A 19,917-nucleotide genomic window follows, 5' to 3' on the forward strand; every position below is an offset into this window, starting at 1 on the left:
ATAATTGAAAATATTTATTTCAATGATTATGATATAATTAGATCGAATGAAACCAGAATTACAACTACTTAATTTTGCAAAACAATACTTGATACTGTCACCATGAAAGAAATATAAGAGGAGAAATATAGGAAAAAAATCGTTATATTCAAAAAAGGTGTAATGTTTCAAGCTTTCACAAATTGATTCCAACTTCAAAAACAATACAGACTCAATTAAATTAAAAATAAAAATCTCAGTACCCTTTTTTTGAATTATTTTATCACAACATGTTTCAACATTAATCATGTTTCAATATTTATATTACAAGTAGCCCTATACAGAAAAAAGTCAATTGAACTGATTCATTCGTCACTCAGTCTTTAGTGAGTCTACTTAAAAAGAAATTTCAACTTTTAAAATCATCAATAATATTAACTCTCCAATCACTAAATGGGAAATGACACGGAACTCCTCGAAAACTCATTACAAATTTTCGAAAATGAATTTCACGGAACTCCTCGAAAACTCATTACAAATTTTCAAAAATAAATTTCTAAAAAAATTAACTGTTTCTATGTATTCTAAAAACAAAGCTACTCAAAAAATCTCACAAAATCCCAAGAATAAATTTCTCAAAAACCAATTTTCCCCACGTTTTCTAAGAACATAGTTATTCAAAAACTGTCTTTTTTTCTCTACGGCTAATCTTGAATATAAATAAAAATAGAAATCTAAGTACCAATTAGTATCAATTGATTAGTCACAACATGTTTCGTCTATATTATGCCATTATTTATTTATTTATTTATTAGGTTAGCACAAACAATACAATGATCGGAAAAGAAAAAACAGGCTATTGTCCAAAACTTCTTCAATTCCCTAATTTAGTTTCAAATTGTTCAAATATTATACATAGGTTATGTCCATTTCAAATTCTACACCAAATCATCGATCTGAAAATATGAATTTGAATAGAACAAACAAATTATCAAGACTTGGTACATTTTTAAAGAGTACTTGGATTTATATTTTTATTTATTCAAAAACATTTCACAAATTCCCAAAAATACACTTGTTTTCTCAAGAATCAATTGTCTCCACGTGTTCTGTCAACAAATTATAACTCAGATACTTCTGAAAATTACGAAAAATATTTTCTTTGAAACAACTATCTCCATATAAAAACCACAAATATTCAAATTTCATCAAACGTCCTCACAGTTTCCCAAAAACGAACTTCTCGAAAAGCAATCTTCCCCACAAAGGTTGATCAGTAGGCACCAGATGTCCCGCATTCCTCACCATCACCTCACTCAGATTCCCAACCTTCTTCACATACCCAGCAACCTCCCCTTTCACTTTCCAAACTTTCCTCTCAGCTTTCTTCCAGCTTTTCGCGCCTTTCCACTTCATCTTCGTCAAAAAGTTTTCAGTCAGCGGATATGCGCAAATTATATCCAACTGTCCGTTATAGAACACAACCTTATAATGATCTAACAGCTCCACCACCCAGGTTATCACCGATTTCAAGATGTCTTCCTTCATGTGCAATGCTGTAGTGAGACCGCTATCAAATTTTTTACCACCGACGTGGATACTATTCCTGAATTTCACACTGTTCACCAATTTGTCATGATCTCCAGTCCAGCCGTCGCTATTATCAGTGACAAGGTAATTATAATGTTGATCAAGACCTGTCACATTCTCCATATAGGGTTTGTAAGGATAATATACATACCCCAAGATATACTCCGAGAATATTTCGGTAGCTTTCCCCCACTTTTTTCTCCTAATATTCGACGCCACCAGACTCTCAGCTTTTTTCAACACTTTCAACGCATTACCATCAATAAACCCTAACTGATACAAAAAATCACCGTACCTCAACATGTTTACAGGGTCTGTTAACCCGTTCCCAATGAACAACCCTTTCAAATTAATTCTACTTTCAGGGTTTCTAGTGGGGTTATCCTTATGTATAGCGTACGCCAAAGCCGGAATATACTTCCCCGCATATGACTCACCCGTGATGAAGAATTCGTTTACCCTCAGATTGGGAAAAAGCTGGAAAAACTGGGAGATCGCTGACAACAACTGTTTTCCAACAATTGTTTGATTTTTGGCGTAGCCATGTTCAGAGTCTGTGAAACTATACCCCGACCCAACAGGGTTATCAATGAAGATCATGTTTGCCTTCTTGTGCCAGGTGTGAGTTCTTTTCAGTAGTTTTTTGCCCTTAAGGTAGAACGGACCGTTTTCCACAAAAAATCCAAAAAGTGATGACGCCCCGGGGCCTCCATTGAGCCACAACGCTACGGGAGCGTTCTCCCAATCTAGCTGACTAGGAAAAAACCAGAAAAACAAATTTGAGTTGAACTGCTTGTGAACTGTAAAATATCCCGCATAGCTGGTAAGCCCTTTGATAAAAGGTTTTACTTCAGAAAGTTTTCTAGCTTTGTCGGATTCATCTCTCTCTAAATAAGGAGTAACAAACAGTGGTTCATTAGAATTCAAATCATTTACGAAACCAGAATTGAACTCGTTATGATGAATTGAGTTTGAATAATCATCCGTTTCATTGGTCAAAAAATATGACAAATCCAAACTATCTTCATTATTTTCGAAGAATAACGCATTTTCAGAGTCTGTTTTCAACGACACTAAACTAGGTTCCAGCCCTTTATGAGGAAAACTTGGTTCAATAACGCCATTTCTATTCGAATTTGGAACAAAACTAGGTTTGACAGCTTCTTTTCCAACAGATAAACCTATCTTCGATTGTACTAAGTCTTTTCCAACTGTGATTTGAGTCAAACTTGGAAGAGTGTCTTTCGGATGTTGATCAAGAATTGAATTCTTTTTGTGCGATGATTTAGTTACAATTGGTTCACTGACTTTTCTCTGTAGATCTGATTTCAGATGTGATTCAACAGCATTGTCTCTATGATGAGATGAACCTACACGAGGAGAAACTCTTCCGTTTTTATAAAAATATTTACCATCGTCGTTGTGTGTTGATGAAACTACAATTGGTCCATTTTCTTCAACATTACCTATATTCTGCTTCCCCGATGTTGACTCTGCACAAAATACAACTAACAACAACAAAAACTTTAAGCACAACATTATGTTGTAGCTTGATCAAAACTCAAAAAACGACTGAAAACTTCCATCACTGCATCCCTAACTCGTAACCTATTTCAATCAAGTGTTTGCAAATAAAACTCCTATAACGTAATTACACTTTATCGCTCAATAAACTTCAGCTAAGTGATGTAAATTAAGTCATACATTGAAGGTATGTTTATCAGACATCGTAAAATACTTGAGAGATGTTGAAAAGTCAAGGAGACCGGTAAACTATTAATACCACCTTACATGAAATTGCTATTCCATTACAAATGAAATTCACTTTATAATGTCAGCATACATTAGGAAAAACATCAATGCTTCATATTCGAACAATGCTTACAGTTCAAAGTGAGACTAAATACAACAAATTTACAATCTTCACTTCAGACAAATCTAATCTTCATGTCAATAGAATTTGGGCGATTTTGTTTTACTGGGCGTGGATTGGATGAACCGCCTATAATAACCTCTTAATAATTCAGGTCAATAAAACAATCATTTGCAAACAATAAACTTATATTCATGTTCTTTGAATGTGTACACAGAAAATTGTAGATTTGATCAAACGACATTTGGAGTTTACTTGATTATTCCTAATGAATGAAATTTATTTTCATTGATATTTCATTTTAATATTGTTTCACTGTACGTTTATTGTCAATTAAAGGCCCGGTCACACTGAGAGCCATTTACGATGTGTGAATTATAACTATACATCGTAGATCGCTCTCAGTGTGACCGGGCCTTTAATTAACAATGAACGTACAGTGAAGCAATTAACAATCAAATATCAATAAAAATAAATTTCATTCATCAGGGATCATCGAGTAAATTCCAAATGTCGTTTGAACAAATCTACAATTTTCTGTGTATATATTTTAAGAGCATGAATATGAGTTTATTGTTTGAAAATGGTTGTTTTATTGACTTGAATTATTAATTAACAATGAAATACGCTTGTTCAACGATCTACCTGTCAATGTGAGGAATATGCAGGGGAGTGACTATAAAATTAAAATAGTTAGATGGCTGAACAATAACCCGTTCTCCACCATGAGTGAATATTTTTATGCACACAATGACAACATAGCCTGACCTGCCATCTTAGAAGTAATTTCATGACGTCATCTATCCAGTTCACTGGTCATTGATGAAGAAAAAGGAATAAGAACTGAGATATAGATAAATACAGAATGTTTACGAACTCACTACCAACACTCTAGGGCATTGTTCGTGGGTGAAAAAACATATCTAAACATCATATTTAAATTGTCCGGAAGTCTTCAGTTACTCACACTTCGGCCATTTTGCTTTTTCATAATTATTATAGTTTTTTTGTAGCTTTGTCTAGTTGTTATAAATGATAGTGCAAAGTTTCAATTTTGTATTTTTTACCATTAGTTAGAAAAAAAAATAATAAGTGAAGAAAACAAAATGGGCGCTGTGTGAGTAACTGAAGACTTCCGGACATTTCAAATATGATATTTAGATATGTTTTACCCAGGAACAATTCCCCAGAGTATTGGTATGGAGTTCGTGAACCTCCTGTATGGATAGAGGATCGTGGACGGGCCCTTGGATGTGAGTATGTGTAACCGGATGTTGGAGTGATCCGTGGTCTAGTCGATAGAGTGCTTGCGTAGCAGCATAGAGATCCCGGGTTCTCAAACCCTCTTAACACCAAAAGTTTTTTTAAACAGATCACTCCCGTGTTATAGGATGGGCACGTTAAACTGTCGGTCCCGGCTGAAGTATGACAGTCGTAAGGCCCATTGACGGCTTTAATTATATATTCAGGCGGTGGGACCATCCCGCAAGGGACTCCCCACCAACAAAAGCCATACGAATTTACTTTTACTTTACCGGATGTTAATTTAATACTTCAAAATACACTTAATTCTATTTCTAATCGAGTATACTAGAAATCTGGAGCTATAGGTTTTGGAAGCTGAAGTAAATTAATGTTTTTTTTCAGTTTATTAGAGATTTATGATCGATGCACCGAAGGGTGCGACCACATTGGGTGCGTATATGTGCAAGTGCACGCTTGGTTATGCATGACCAAGATAAGAAACAAACTATGGAGAGAGCAAACTGTAGGAACTCTCACACTGAACGCATGGACATACTAGTTGCGTTCAGTGTGAGCAGCTACAGGCATGTCACAACATTTTTCTATGGCCCTTTCAAGATTTTGTTTTTCTACTCATGCATGATCTGACGTGCACTTGCATATTATACGCATCCATTGTGATAATACACCAAGTGCCGGTTGCACAAAAGCCGGTTAATTTTTAACCGTGATTAATTCCACGAGAACCAATCAAAGAGGCCGACTTATCAAGGAGGCCTTCTCTGATTGGTTCTCGTGAAATTAATTCGGTTAAAATTTAACTGGCTTTTGTGCAACTCTAACTGCCAAACTAGTGTCTCGTTAGTTTATAAATTATTGGCAGTCTTCCTATTATGAGCTAAACTGCTCAAGAAGCAGTTATTATCTTTCAATAATATTGATAAGAAATCGAGTCTCATGATTATTTTAGAAAAGACTTTTTCCTCGAAACAGTATTATGGCTGATATGGCTGAAAGAAGATGTTATTATCAGTAGAATATCTGTAACTAAACTTCTATATTGAAGCCAGTTTTAAACGTTGCGTTTTCAGTTACTGTTGTTGATATCCAGTTTTGATGAACCATTTACAACTAACTTACTTATTCAAGTAAGTGAGTTATAACTTCTAACATAATTATAGCGCTAACATAATGCAAACTAAGAAAGCTATAGGCATTAAATGGTTGATTTACCTCAAGTTTGGCGCTGTTCTGGAATATGGTTTGTGCCTTGTGCGTGAGCTGTGCGAAACAGGAACTGAGAGTCGACATTTTCTGACGGGCAGAAAAAAGCATTTCGGGATCATCGCTGTCTAGATCACCTGTTGAGAACACACAATTTATTCTAGACACAGATAGTTTGTATAATTTTAGTAGAAAAAGACAAGCTTCGACGATAATACATTGGATTATATTAAAAATTGTTGTAGTTGAATTTAGGAAAGTTTACCAGATCTGCAGCAACTTCTGCAAATTCTCCTCCATTCGTACAGGGAAATTTTCCTGGCATAAGAGTAATTAATGTTATTAAATGTCTATAATATTGAAAATTATTATAAATCTAGATTATATATATCTTTTGTTCGGCCTACATATTTTGATAGAGAGTTCTATTATTATTATATTATTTTATGAAGACATCAGGCAAACCTTACTTGATATAAAACATCTAAATGGCAAATAAGGAATAATATACTGGACATTTCATCAAATACAAAGAATTACTCTCTGATTTTATCAATATATGATAAAATTAGCCTACCTATTATCGTTATCGTAAGTAGACGATAAACTTCCAAAATATTGAGTCAGATACTTTGATCTACGTACGATATCCCAACTCTTTAAATGAGCGAATTGTAAATAGCCTAACATTGTCTTATACAATATTATAATAGAACTTTCTAATAATAGTTTAAGCCTACCACTATAATGTATGAATACTTTTTTAAGGCAGAAATGAATGACAAATCTGCCAGTAGGCTATACTTGCTGAGCATTTGAAACCTAACCATAAATTAACTTTTAATGCTTGTTTAGGTTATAGGTATTTGAAGGATATCTGCAAGTTGCAAGTAAAGTAATGACAATAAAACAGAATGTAGTAAGAGAAGTTATGATACACATAAAAGTCAAATAGTTTTGATGTATAACCGAGACGTATTTCATTTGTGCCGACCAAAGATTGGAATGGGCAATTTCTGAAGCAATTATAACGGCTGCTATCAACAAGGTTATGGTGTAGAATTACTCTACAATTACTGTCAAGTTGACAAATTCAACGCAAGCAAATCATGTAAGGATAATAAAAAGAAAATTAAATATTAATTTTAGGATACAAAATTTGAATTGAGTCTGAAGTGGAATACAACACGTCAATGGATCACATCGATACGATGAAACAAAAAGCTTGTAGTTATAGCTTACCCAACAGAATATCCAAATCAACAAATGCTTTATCAAATTCTTTCTCTAAAATATCTAACCATCGAAAACTAACAGCCGTAACTGACATTTTTTATTGAAATTTCGAATTAGAAATTACAGAAGATGGAGACTGTAAACACTGAATTGCATTGTAGTCCGTCGGCTGCATGGTAAATATGCCTTCTCGATCAGAGCTTGAACTATCTTTATTTTTGACAGCTTCTAAATAAACAGTTGTTATTCTGTGAATAACTGAAAGAGGCTTATATGAATAATTATTTGTTGAATTGAACACAAATCATCCAAATTGTTTAGAACCTCTATAAAAATCCAGAACATGATAGGAGCTCCTGTTATCGTATTTTGTCTTAACGTGACAGTTGAATCGATCATTGATACGTCATAAAGTTTGACCGTCTTCAAATGTTTTTGAAAGCAAACACAGTAAGATGGCCCAGTTAGTTCTACCAGAGGAAACTTCTATAATATTGAAGTATTCAAGTATAAGTATTGCTGTATTCTGTGGTTCTATAAGTATTGCTGTATTCTGTGGTTCTATAAGTATTGCTGTATTCTGTGGTTCTACCCATATAAAGTACAAAGCAACTATCAATAAAAAGAAGCATTGTACAAATTCTATGGCAAAACACTGAATAATTGAAGCCATATTCATTAGCAGCAATTCCACCACCTAGCGGTAATCACCCACTTTAGTAAGAGTGGAGAAAAGTTGCAGTCCATTTAAAACAACCTCTGACTTGAAGGAATATACAGAAAGTTGGAAAACCAAAAAGTTGGAATACATCGGCGATGTTGCCGTGCTGAAGCGGACAGTTCTGTAGTCTTCAGTGAGTGACCTATCAACAGCTCATTATATTCATAAGTAGTTTCCTCTCTGAAAGCACTGAATTGATTGAGTCTGATCAACAACTTGGCAACTGCACTTCTTTCCAACTTTATACATCACTGTGATTGGCTGATCTCACTCCATTCCTCTGCTCCACCTATTCCTACAAGATGAGGTTGTTTTAAATGTTCTTACTATTAAGGTCTTTAGTAGTGTATGGTTGTGGGAGAAACTGACGGTAGGTTGTAGACCTACTGTAGCTCTATAGTCTGTATAGAATAATATGAGACTTGGCCCTCCATTCGAAGAAGTAACTTACATCCTCACTAAAATTCTACATACACTCCAGCATCCATTTCAAACGATAACTAATCATATCAAATTTTATATAAAAAAAAATTTAAATTTAGAAAAGATACATCAATTTTATATTTTAATTCAGAAGCAGTTCAAATTTTAACTTATTTCAATTTATAATATGACAAAACTTTTACATTCAATCAGCTTTGTTACTTCTGTAAAATTGCGGCCTTTTCACATTTCTAATTCAACCACAGAATTGTATGTAGAATAACCTCTAATATTCCAGTATAGTGATAAAAATATTATAAAGTTGAAGAATAAAAAGGAAATTTTCTATGAAATTGGAAACATCACAAAATTAATTTTCATTTTGAATAACACTTCTCTCAGAATTATGGAGTCGTCACAAGTGAGAATTACAAATCAAAATAACGGGGAGAATGTATCCTTTTCATTAGTGTCTGGATCATTTTTATCCGACCTATATATTTATTCATAATTTATATTGATCAGGTTTGTCAATGTGGAGACATTTTGAGCAGAAAACATGACATTTTTGACATGCTGGAAACTTTTCTGTTTCAAAAGATAAGTGGGTTGTGGAACCGAGAAAGTTTCTCAGAAATAATTATTTTTCCAGATGACAAAAGTTGGAAGAATGTATTTTGGCCTCTCAGTAGTTTTAAAGTCTAATGAGAGCGGTTAAATGGTGTTCCATCATTGTGCTATCAATAGCTGGGACAAGAGAAACATGAGACAAAACGTTAGAAGATTCAGCGACTGCAATTCACATAATTATGTCAGAATTGGTTAAATGGGATGCGGTAATGCTATTTATAAGGAATGCTGCCAATCTGCTAAGACCCATTATTGGGTGACAACTTCATTTCAAACTCCATGCAATGAACAGTAGGATTTAGTTTTAGTTTATATTTATGGGCTACGGACTGGGCTTTTCTTAGCACGTATTTAGTCATAGTATGACACTTTTGCTCTAAGACAGGGTGCGTTATTAATCAAATAATTTTTTCAAACGTAACAAGAAAAATTAAACATTTTCAATAAAATGTAAGCAAATTTCGCCTATCTGATGGCATATTTGTGTTGCTTTTGTCAAGCTCTATCATTCTTGATAGTTTGAACCAACTTTTTTCCTTTTTAGTAATGTATTTAAAATAAGTTCTATTTAAAATTTAAAATAATGTAAGGTTAACTTTTCAAGAAGAGAAAGTCAAGAGTTTTCAAGGTCAATTTTTATTATTCTTCGATCATACGCACTAAACAACTATCAATATTGATCAATCAATTAATTTTAATATCCTAAATATATCAATAGTAATCAATTTATATGTAGCAATTAATAATAACCATAATGTTTATAATCAGTGGAGTATCATAGACAAATATTACAATAATTTTTTTACGGTTTTCAATTTTATCATTCTTAGCGAAATTATTTACAGCGGTAGAAATTAATTTAATTAAAATCAACATCGTTACAAACGACCAAAAACATACACATAGTAAACTAGTGAGGTGTCTTGAAATTTCATCCAAGATCATCAATTTAATTAATGTGAAATACCAGAAATGATAACAAAATTAATATATAAAAAACAATTGAATAAAAAATATATTTATACCGCAATGAGCTAATTATTTACATGAATGGACAACATCATTGTCATCTAACTTTGTATAGTAAATATATAGAGTATTTTTCATTCTCCCGTTAGATGGACTACTCATAATTATCATTAGAACCTTAGTCACCGAACAAAGTAGTGACTGACTACAAGAATCGTGTAGGAAAATTCATGACAATACAATATTATCTACATACAAACAGTCAAACATACCACCAGTTGTTATTAAAACTAATTATTTAAATAAAAACCGTATTTAAACATGAAATTATCAGACTGATTACACAAGGGCACTCTACTTAAATATGTTGTATTATTTTGTTGGGGATCTATGATGAGTATTATTCGGCATTTGGATGATTTTATCACCAAATTATTACGATACAACGTCTTCAACATTAATATTACACTACAGATTTCACATTATTCGATATAATTGTTGAGTTTAATAGTAGTAGTTTTGAAGAGTGGTGTTCCAATAGTTTTTCAAATTCATCAGTGAATTGCTGGGAAATTAATCTACAAAAGATGCAGAGATTTCATTTCCAAGATTTCAAATCAGTAATATACATACAATATTCTCACTTATGAAAGGGGAGTACGGTACATTTGTGATAATCGACATTTTTAAAATTAGAACGATAAGTGATTCAGATTTTAAAATTATCTTAGTTTTTTCAAGTGAGAGAAAATATCAAACTTGTATAAGTTTCTATACAATTCAGTTTGAGGGCAAGCAGCTATTATCTTCAGTGTCTGTATAGTAGCTCTAGTGTGATTATATACAAGTGCATACTTTATAAGTTGTTTGTACCTCAAAATGTTCTATATGAGACTTAATTTATAATTATTAGTTTTTATGATGCTTTAGATCTTAAAACGAAGCGATGCAATACTAGATATCAACTTTTCTATAAGCAAGATAAAATTGTGATTAAATAAAACATGGAAGGTGTCACTTCAAAGTAAACTGGTAGATTGTCAAAAATTTAAATGATAAGTTTTCGAGTTTAACAAACCGATAGAAATTTCCATAAGTACACAAATGCAATTATAAATCAATTCTACAGTCTTCATTAATACTCCAAACATCATGTTTCGTACCAATACTCTTGAGCAAGAAAATTTTCGTAATATGGCACAATGTATGTACCCATATTAAAATATATCAATGATTTTTTGAAATTTCAATGGATTGTTCCCTAGATAACCAAATGAATTATAGATATCCAAAGCACCAAGCTATATTAAATCTACTATGAGTGATAAAATAATAAAATATAATTTGTATAAACGAATTACTACATACTCCAATACCAAGAAAAGCTAATGATCTTTTGCAAGTTTTCTTATAAGATATTAATGTAATGTTGAAGATTTAAGAATAGGTACTGAAAATGCAATGAAGAGTTAGACCTACGTTTACTTTGCTAACATGTTCAACTCTCGATTATTTTATAATTGCAATAGTTCAGTCAAATTCACAATATTTTTCAGGCAGATTTATGTAAAACTACGTCTTGCAAACTCATTTTCATTTATGAAGGCTCTATGTACACAACAATCGACTTTTAATACAACTTTACAATCTAGGAAAGGAAATGTTTATTTCATCAACTAGAATCAAGGTTCATTCAATTTCATGAATTTTATTAAAAATTAAATTTGAACATCATATATTTATTCTTGAAGTTGAGTTTCTATGATTTGAAAGAAATATTAGTATGGATAAAAAATGATTGAGTGAACATGGCTTTTTAAGAAGAATAAGCATTTTTTCTCACTTTCAAATAGAACTGAACGCTACTGAGTCACTTGGAGAAAGCAGTTTGGTTGGGCTTTTATTGATGCGTAAACTTTGAATCACAAATTGAATACATTTGTTTCAATTAATAAATTAGGATTAATTAATAGCAATGAGATTAATCCTAAATCCATCCTCGATAACTGAGTTATGATGAATGGAATACCTATAGTTATTTTGTAACACTTGTTTCATGTTCTATGCAAATTTAGCATCTGAACGACCGAAAAAATTGATTAAAGAATGTGATTATTGAGACCCAATTTTAATACACTAATATTGAGAGAATACTTGTTTATTACAAGAAAATACATCTTCAAAATAGCTTAAAATGAAGCAGTATTAGATTTACGAATAATCTGTGGTTTTATACAAAACCGAAAGCCAAAAACTGATTAAAACAGAGTTGAATAAATAAATAAAAATTGTGTTTAAAATTTGTCTATCAAGGTTTATTAACTTCCACCATATACAACTGGAAAAGTGATCAGGTTTTTTTTTATAAAAGAATGACTATTGCTAACTATATTAATCATTACACTTTTGTTTCTATTTAAAAGTTATTTTGAAGCATTTTTACACGAATAAATCCTAATTAAAAACAATCTATGGTTCACAGTAATGTAATGCATCTTAACTAGAAAATGATAAGGTTAAAATTTTCAATTCGAAGTAATGTAACGCATTTTTATTCAATGGAACATTTTCAATTGTAATCCATCTCTTAGAAGATACTATTTTAAAAACAATATTACATAAGCAACGGAATTACCATTTGGCAACATATATTTTTGTGCAATTAACAGAATACTGCAATTACTCTATTACACTCGCTTAAAATATGCAAAGTTCAATTCACAGTTACACTTGACGCGACCTATTGCAGGAATATTTCGAGAATATTCAAAATGTTGTCTAGGAATAGTTTTCTACAAAGTAGATGTCAATTTTTTTGTAGTAAACAAGTTGCTGTTTTCAAATTTAGAGCAAAAACGGTGTCATGCCCATAGCGTAATCAGAGTGGGGAACATTGTGTTGACAATAATTTTCTCAGTGTTTTTCACACTGACTGAGAAATAAATATTTTGTTAAAAACTAGGATTTCCACAAATTGACCACATGTTGCTGTGCTTTTGGAGAAATTGGCAACAAATTGTCACAATTTATTGAGAACTCAGTTGACAACTCTGTTGTTAACTCGGCATTAGATTTCGAAAGAGATCAGTAATTAGGCTAATATTTCTTCTATGTTAAGCTTAATGTTGAGTTTAAGAAGCTAAATTCAATAAATAATTTTCAACACAACCTTAGTTATGAAATGAATTCGATATTTGTAATGTAAATTAATTGTTAGAGCAAAAATTGTTTGATTAAATTCACAAGTAATATATTTTCATGAATATCTTGTACAGTATTTTTTTGTAATCTATTTATTTTTGCTAACCAAGTAGTTAAATTGTAGAGAGTGGACATTCATGTCCATACGTCGCCACATCACCAAAACAAAGTCATTTTATTCTATAGGAAACATGTTTTTCAATTTTGATGACAATCTTCAATGCATGTCTATTGCAAGAATGCAGTTTTAAAGTTAACTAACATTAACCATATTTTCAACAGTAATACAATATCAATTTTCTTGAATCAATTGAGCCGATTGAATAAAAACCAGAGTATGGTGACTAGCATGTAGTCATTCGTTCTAGTATTAGATTATTCTAATACGAATCTTAGCATTTGCTTGAAAATTACTTGAGAATTTGCAATTTCTATCTTTTATTCAATCGACCAAATATAGCACTCCATTGCTTATAACATGCAGTTTGTACATTTCACTTATTTTCATGAATAATCTTGTCGGTATATCCTTTTTTGTATTTATTCTTTATCCTTTTGAGTTCCTTTTATTAGAGCTGAAATACATCAACTGCTAAATGGTAAGGTATGGAATGTCACTGAAGCTCCTAGAAGACTTCAGTGTATTTGAAAGTACTAAATTGAAACACTGCCAGAGTTTATCCAAAATAATCCATAAATAGATAAATTGTCAGAATTTATCCGATATATAAATTTATTCATTCAGAACACAACCACTGTCATAGCTTTCACACTACCTAATAGAATCTTGTTACAATAATACAATTTTGGAGTGCCTCAGATTGAAATTAAATTATTAAAAAGAGGACCGACAACTCATGTTATAATAATTGACATAAATTACAGGATAATTTTCTTAAATCCTAAACATTTTTCCAAGTTTTACATTTTTGCTCCATCGTTTCATGCCAGGAATTAATTTCTTACTCAGAAAATATCATTTTGATTACATGCAAGATATTATTTTCAAGCAATAATATTTTGTTGAAAGGATTCTATAGGACTAGTTGATGATTTTGTTAATGTGTCAAAAAGAATTGCAATGTAAGACAGTATAGTATTCCGAAATTAAACATTTGTTTTCAATTTAAATCAAAGGTACCTATTAAAATGACAGATCAATTTCTGTTTTCACGTTTACTGAATAGTTTTTGAAATAAACAATCTATCTCTTGTACTACTATGAAACTACAGATTTAATTACAGTACTTGAGTCAAGTATTTATTACAAAGATCTCTTGTTTCTTCTACATGTCTTAATATTCATACCTCATGCTATAATCTAGATTATTCACATTTCTATTGTTATTTCAGAAAAAGCATAAATCCAGCAAATGGTTATTCTTTTGCGAATTGCTCACTACTGCATAGATATGGGGACGGTACGTTGAACTACATATTCCAACTGGAGCAAATAAAATATTGTTAATATGCCTCTTGTAATGTGTATTTGGTATTTAAATATCACATACTCTGTCCTACACTCCTCTATTTACTATTTGAAACAAACTTCAACTGACCTATCCCAATGAATGGGTTTCAAATACTTGAAATCCTATTTATTCGCGATAGCAATGTGAATCTAACTTTGATATGTTAGGTTATGATATATCAAATATCCATTACCCATAAATCTAAATGGTGAACTGTCAAAGTTCAAAATTAATTTATTAATAATTCCAAATGATTAGTGGAATTTCGTTGGTTAATTTCAAGATAATTTTCAATCACACAAACTAATTATTAAGGGTATTGGTACTGGATGTAATGATAGTTTTAAGACACATGAAAATTAAGCTCCAGACTGTGGAGAAATTAATTTTGAAACTTCTACGATCTAACATAATATTTAGAGCCTTCAATCAGAATATTATTTAGGAAACCCCTGAAAAAAACCCTCATAATTCATTAAATCTCTAAACTTCAAACCATGATTATTTCAACATGTTATAAAAATTATTATATACTTATGGAGATCATATCAACAGATTTGTTAAAGTTATCATAAAGAATTCAAGTGTGTTTTATTAATTTGTACATTCAATCATACAATGATTCAATCAAACAAATAATATGAATGATTAGGGAAGGAACAACAGGCTTATAAGCCTAACACTGTTCCTTTACGAAAGATGACACAGAGTTTTAAAGTTTATACAACACATAATCGAAATATGTTTGACAACAAGAGCTTATACAAATTATTATCATAGATAGGTTGGTAATGTCGTGACTAAATTCAAGTAATCAAACCAATTTTTTAAAATTTTGTTCATCAATGTATTTCAACTTTCACCGCTTCATTAGTGTCATAAGAACAAAACAATGATAGTGATTTGATAGATAAACTAGGTTACAAGTTAGTGCATTATAGGAGGTTGTACTGATTTTAGAAGCACCAGATAAATAATAAATAAGAAGTAAGATACCAAGTGAATCTCAACGATGCCGGAGTCAATTTCTATACAAATTATTTGCGACAAAGAATGGTTAATTTCAACGACATTTTTCACAGAAATAAAATAGATTTATTTATATATTTTCATCAATATATCATGTATGATGGCTGATCTATTGTTGACAAGAGTGTAATCGAAGCCTTGCTTTCAACACCATTCATCTTCTCTATTAATGAGGCTTTTGTTCTGATTTGGTTGGTAGTTAGTCCTCACCTGGATTATTCAATAATCAACGTTGCATCGAGGAACAATTTCATGTCAATGACCAACCTGTGAACAGAAACAATAATTCAATAAGCCATTGAATAATAATTAAAACCCTAAATGATTGAAAAGATTTGAAATAGTAAATCATTAGGAGTGATTTTGTCATGAACCTTTCCTTGAACTGAATACTGATTGAATATGAAACCTACCCTATTCAACAGAAACGATATCACTGAAAATCATTGTCATGCATGCAGTACGAAAAGAATTAATTTCTCTATTATTCCTCTACCAATTTTAATAAATAAGATATCATTGAAATCTTGATAAGATTTTCTAACTTTTTGACTCTTATAATTTTTTTTGTAAAGTTAACGGTTTTAGTGAAATTTGCAATCAAAAATTTAAAATGGCCGCCATTTTGAAAAATTACCTCGAAAATGTTTCATGTTATTTTTCCAAGTTAGTCTTTATAGCATAAATATCAATGCCAAATTTCAGATCAATGAAACATTTCGTTCTTGAGATAAAAATTCCTAAGTGAAAAAAACAAAATGACAGCTATAAGGATAACCGCTGAGTTTTGGACTCTTCAAATACGACATTTGTAGTCTCCTATCATCTAGGAGCAACACCCTAAAATTTTCGACACTACTTCTGAAACACTCTGTATATAGTGATATCGGAGTATGGAGTAAATTCCTTTTCCTTTCATAATATCATCCTTGAAATGCAAAATTTCAAAAATCTTGTCTATATATCGACGCGCAGTTAAAAAAGGAATATTCCTGCCAAATCTCATTGAATTCATCAACGCGTTTGGCCGTAATCGCGTTACATACATACAGACAGACAAAAGAAAATCCGAGTTAAAACATGGACCTCACTTCGTTCGGTCAACAGTCATTATAAGAGGTGTAACCTAAGGATGCTTCAAAATCGCTGACCTAAGCCATTTCGGCAGGCTCCTTGGAGGCGGCACTGACAGGAGCCTGTCCGCCCTCAGAGGTCATGGTCGTATTGCTGCCTCCATCGGCCGAGCCACCAGTGGCCGCCGCCCCCGCATTAGGGGCACCGCCTCCTTCCGCCCCCCTGTCGAGCCCCCCGCCACTTCCGACCCGCCACCCCCCTGCTGCTGAATGTGCGCCGGAATCAGCACTGAGTTCAGCGACGGCTGGATGCTCAGTTCTAAAAAAAACAGACACCATTTTATAATAATAATATATTATAAATCGTCAGTAATAAACCATTTAAAATATGTAATTCAATAATAAATTATAAGTATTTTTCCCAATACAAAGACTAACTCCATCCTTGTTCTATTGTAAATTGTAATTCATCTTTGTAAACTATTACTATCATTTTGAGAATAAATAAATTGGAAGTTGATAGCTCACTTTAAATAAATAAATCAATAATGAATAATTATTTTCTCTCTTTTGTTAACATTTTAATCTTACTATAGTTTTTCAAACCTCTTGTTCTTCTTCATTTGCTTAGTTGATTTTCACCTTTTTTGTAATTTTTTGTTTGTGTTTTCCTTAGGCTCACGATCAGACAAAAGTCTTGTGAGCCATTTGATTCTTTTTATATTTTTATGATATATACAAATTATTTTGTGTTTTTTCAATTGTTGTAAAAGTGAATAAGAATCAATAAATATTAATTTTATGTGAAGCTGTATTTGGATACACCAACATATGCTCCACGTTGATAGTGATTTTTATATGAAATGCTACTTGGGTGCCCAACAGTGATACTATGATCCAAATCATGCAAATAAATTTGCAGAAGTTGAAGGCCGTCCGGCTCGCAAATAGAATGGGGTTCTATGTGAACATTTTTTAAAATGGTGGAAGCGTGTATTTTTTCACGTTTTAGACATTAAAGTATATATTTATTAAGAACTCTTTTCATAAATATATGAAAACAAATTTTAGTTAAGACTCCATCCTTGTACCTATAAATCCATATTTGTATCTATCAGTTTACTATTATTTATATAGTTAAAATAAATAATTACTATCATTTTGTTAATCTATTTTGAGAATTCAATAATTATAGAAAATTACTAACACCCTTGTTATAAATTATATATAAAACCCCACTAGACACAGTCATTCATTGTCACTTGTTTGAGTTGGGATCAATGCCCAAAACTAGTAGGCCTACTGTTTTGTAAAAAAAAAAATATATATAACAACGGTGCTAGTAATTTCCTTCAATGAAATATTGAAGTACTTATTAAATTAAATATAAAAATACTTCATTTTAATTGACACACAATAAAAATGATCAAATACGCTTTATTTTATTACAACACAACTAGTTTCACCTCTTCAAGGGCCATTTTAAACAGACAAGTCTGTATATCTTGAACAAGCTAATCGTAACTTGACAATTATTGTGGTCACTAAGGACATGACAAGTGTGTACACACATTTCATCATAAATTGTATTGTCATCTCAGCGAAAGCCTTTGAACAAAAATTTTCAGGGTTTTGTATCTTCGATATTTGTAGTTCATTTTTTCTTCGCTGATCTATTTGAGGATAAATTAGTCTTGTTTCATTGAAATTTGTAATTTTCAAGTGGTTATTGATTGTTTATTTCATGTTAGAAGCGTTTTTTTTTTGTTCGAGGCTTCTCACTGATGGCACAACACGCATGACGAGCATGTGTGTACACACATGTTCAACACACTTATCCTGTCGTTAGTGTTACTCGACAAAATGCATAATTTCGCGCACCTTGTCACAAAATGGACTCTCATATATATCTTTGTTTCCAAGGTATTGTATATATTTTATGTTATGTCTGGAGACTGTGGTCATGCGATGTTCAGGGATGTTCCTAGTTATCAAACTAGGAGAGTGACATCTGATTTACCAAGACTTCCTGAATCGTATACCACTTCTTTCCAGAAATCGTTTGTATTTCTCGGCCCTAAGCTTTTCAACAATTTTTATTCGTTGATATAATATACAAATCATATGAATATGATCGGGATAGAACAACAGGCATAGCCCAAAAATATTCTGTTCCCAAATTTTTATAAATAATGAAATGTCCGAAAAAATAGGTTATGTTCTTACTGAGGAAATTTAAAGTTCAAAGTTTTGTCCAAGAATATATATTAACTAGAAATTTTGAATTTAGAATGATTACAATACCAAATTATAGTCAAATTTTGCACTTAATATCACCGCACTTTGAATAAATTAAGTTATTTCAGAAAATTTTGAAGCCAAAAATATACACACAACTTTCAACTAGGCACAGCTGTTACAAACTCTTGAAATTATTATCTTGAATATTTTGAAATATTCCTCTTGAAATTAAGAGAACACAAAATCTACTTGTTTTTAAAACAAAAGTTCTTGGATGGCTTAGAGGTCTTATGCCTGACTATCTGGAGACCTTATTCAATGTGGTTTCATAGTTGAAATACTCTGATAATGGTGGTTATGCATTGGGAAAATGAGCCGGATTTGGAAAGTGAGCATGGTTAGTGTGAATGTGTGAGTGATTGGTTGCTAATTTTTCTTTCTTTCTTCTTTTTCTATTTTTCTACTTCTCTATAAATTATCAGATATTCATACCTGCTCGCAGACGTAGAGTTTTGTACTCTCAGCAAGCAGTATTTTTCTATACAAATTCAGAAATTAGTCCTGATTTAGCATGTTCGAATTCTTGTCTGAAGTTATTGTTCAATAAATTAGACTTTTATGTACTTTATAATATAACTTATTACTCTACTATTGTCAAGCTGTAGGATTTTTTTTTTATAATTTGTAAATATTGTGAATTGGATTGAATAAGATTTGAATTTGTATTTGAAATATGGAGATGTAATAGGGCACTAATAAAAAAAACCGTGAATCTAATAATAATAACAATAATAATATTTTATTCTCAACAAAAGTATAACAAAAACAATGTAATACAGTTGAAAAACGTCACAAATAAATAACATAATAACATAAAATATCAATCTTAAAATAAAACTCTAATAACATTATTTAACAATTCATTAAATTTTCAAAATTTAGATAATAATTTTTTCACTCTAACAAGAATTCGTCAACCTCATAGAAAACCTTCTCACTGAGAAAAGAATA

The 19,917-nt window shown here is 31.5% G+C and overlaps 3 protein-coding genes across 8 annotated transcripts in view; all 3 read right to left on the minus strand.

The window, feature by feature from the left end:
• The window catches only part of LOC111055565 (Golgi-associated PDZ and coiled-coil motif-containing protein), an 88,962-nt gene extending 81,642 nt beyond the window's left edge, over nt 1-7,320 (minus strand). The window contains exons 1-2 of the mRNA XM_039437563.1: nt 7,154-7,320; nt 5,921-6,048 (exon numbers count right to left, since the gene is read on the minus strand). Of these exons, the coding sequence (XP_039293497.1) occupies nt 5,921-6,048; nt 7,154-7,241 (216 nt within the window). The 5' untranslated portion in view covers nt 7,242-7,320. The remainder of the gene's footprint in view (nt 1-5,920; nt 6,049-7,153) is intronic.
• On the minus strand, nt 1,015-3,201 carry LOC111053553 (venom serine carboxypeptidase). Its single transcript, XM_022340460.2, has one exon. It carries the CDS (start codon nt 3,106-3,108, stop codon nt 1,198-1,200), a length of 1,911 nt encoding a protein of 636 aa, XP_022196152.2. The 5' UTR covers nt 3,109-3,201; the 3' UTR covers nt 1,015-1,197.
• Nucleotides 7,321-9,538: 2,218 nt separating the features above from the next.
• The window catches only part of LOC111053552 (glycogen synthase kinase-3 beta), a 210,777-nt gene continuing 200,398 nt past the window's right edge, over nt 9,539-19,917 (minus strand). For 3 of the 6 annotated variants that reach the window (XM_039437569.1, XM_039437570.1, XM_039437565.1), the window contains 2 exons: nt 16,744-16,984; nt 9,539-15,859 (listed from right to left, as the gene is read on the minus strand). In XM_039437569.1, coding sequence (XP_039293503.1) covers nt 16,806-16,984 — 179 coding nt within the window. In that variant the 3' untranslated portion in view covers nt 9,539-15,859; nt 16,744-16,805. The remainder of the gene's footprint in view (nt 15,860-16,743; nt 16,985-19,917) is intronic. The other 3 variants (XM_039437568.1, XM_039437567.1, XM_039437566.1) reach the window with 1 other exon arrangement.

The sequence above is a fragment of the Nilaparvata lugens genome, chromosome 11 (genome assembly GCF_014356525.2).
Source record: "Nilaparvata lugens isolate BPH chromosome 11, ASM1435652v1, whole genome shotgun sequence".
Lineage (NCBI taxonomy): Eukaryota > Metazoa > Arthropoda > Insecta > Hemiptera > Delphacidae > Nilaparvata > Nilaparvata lugens.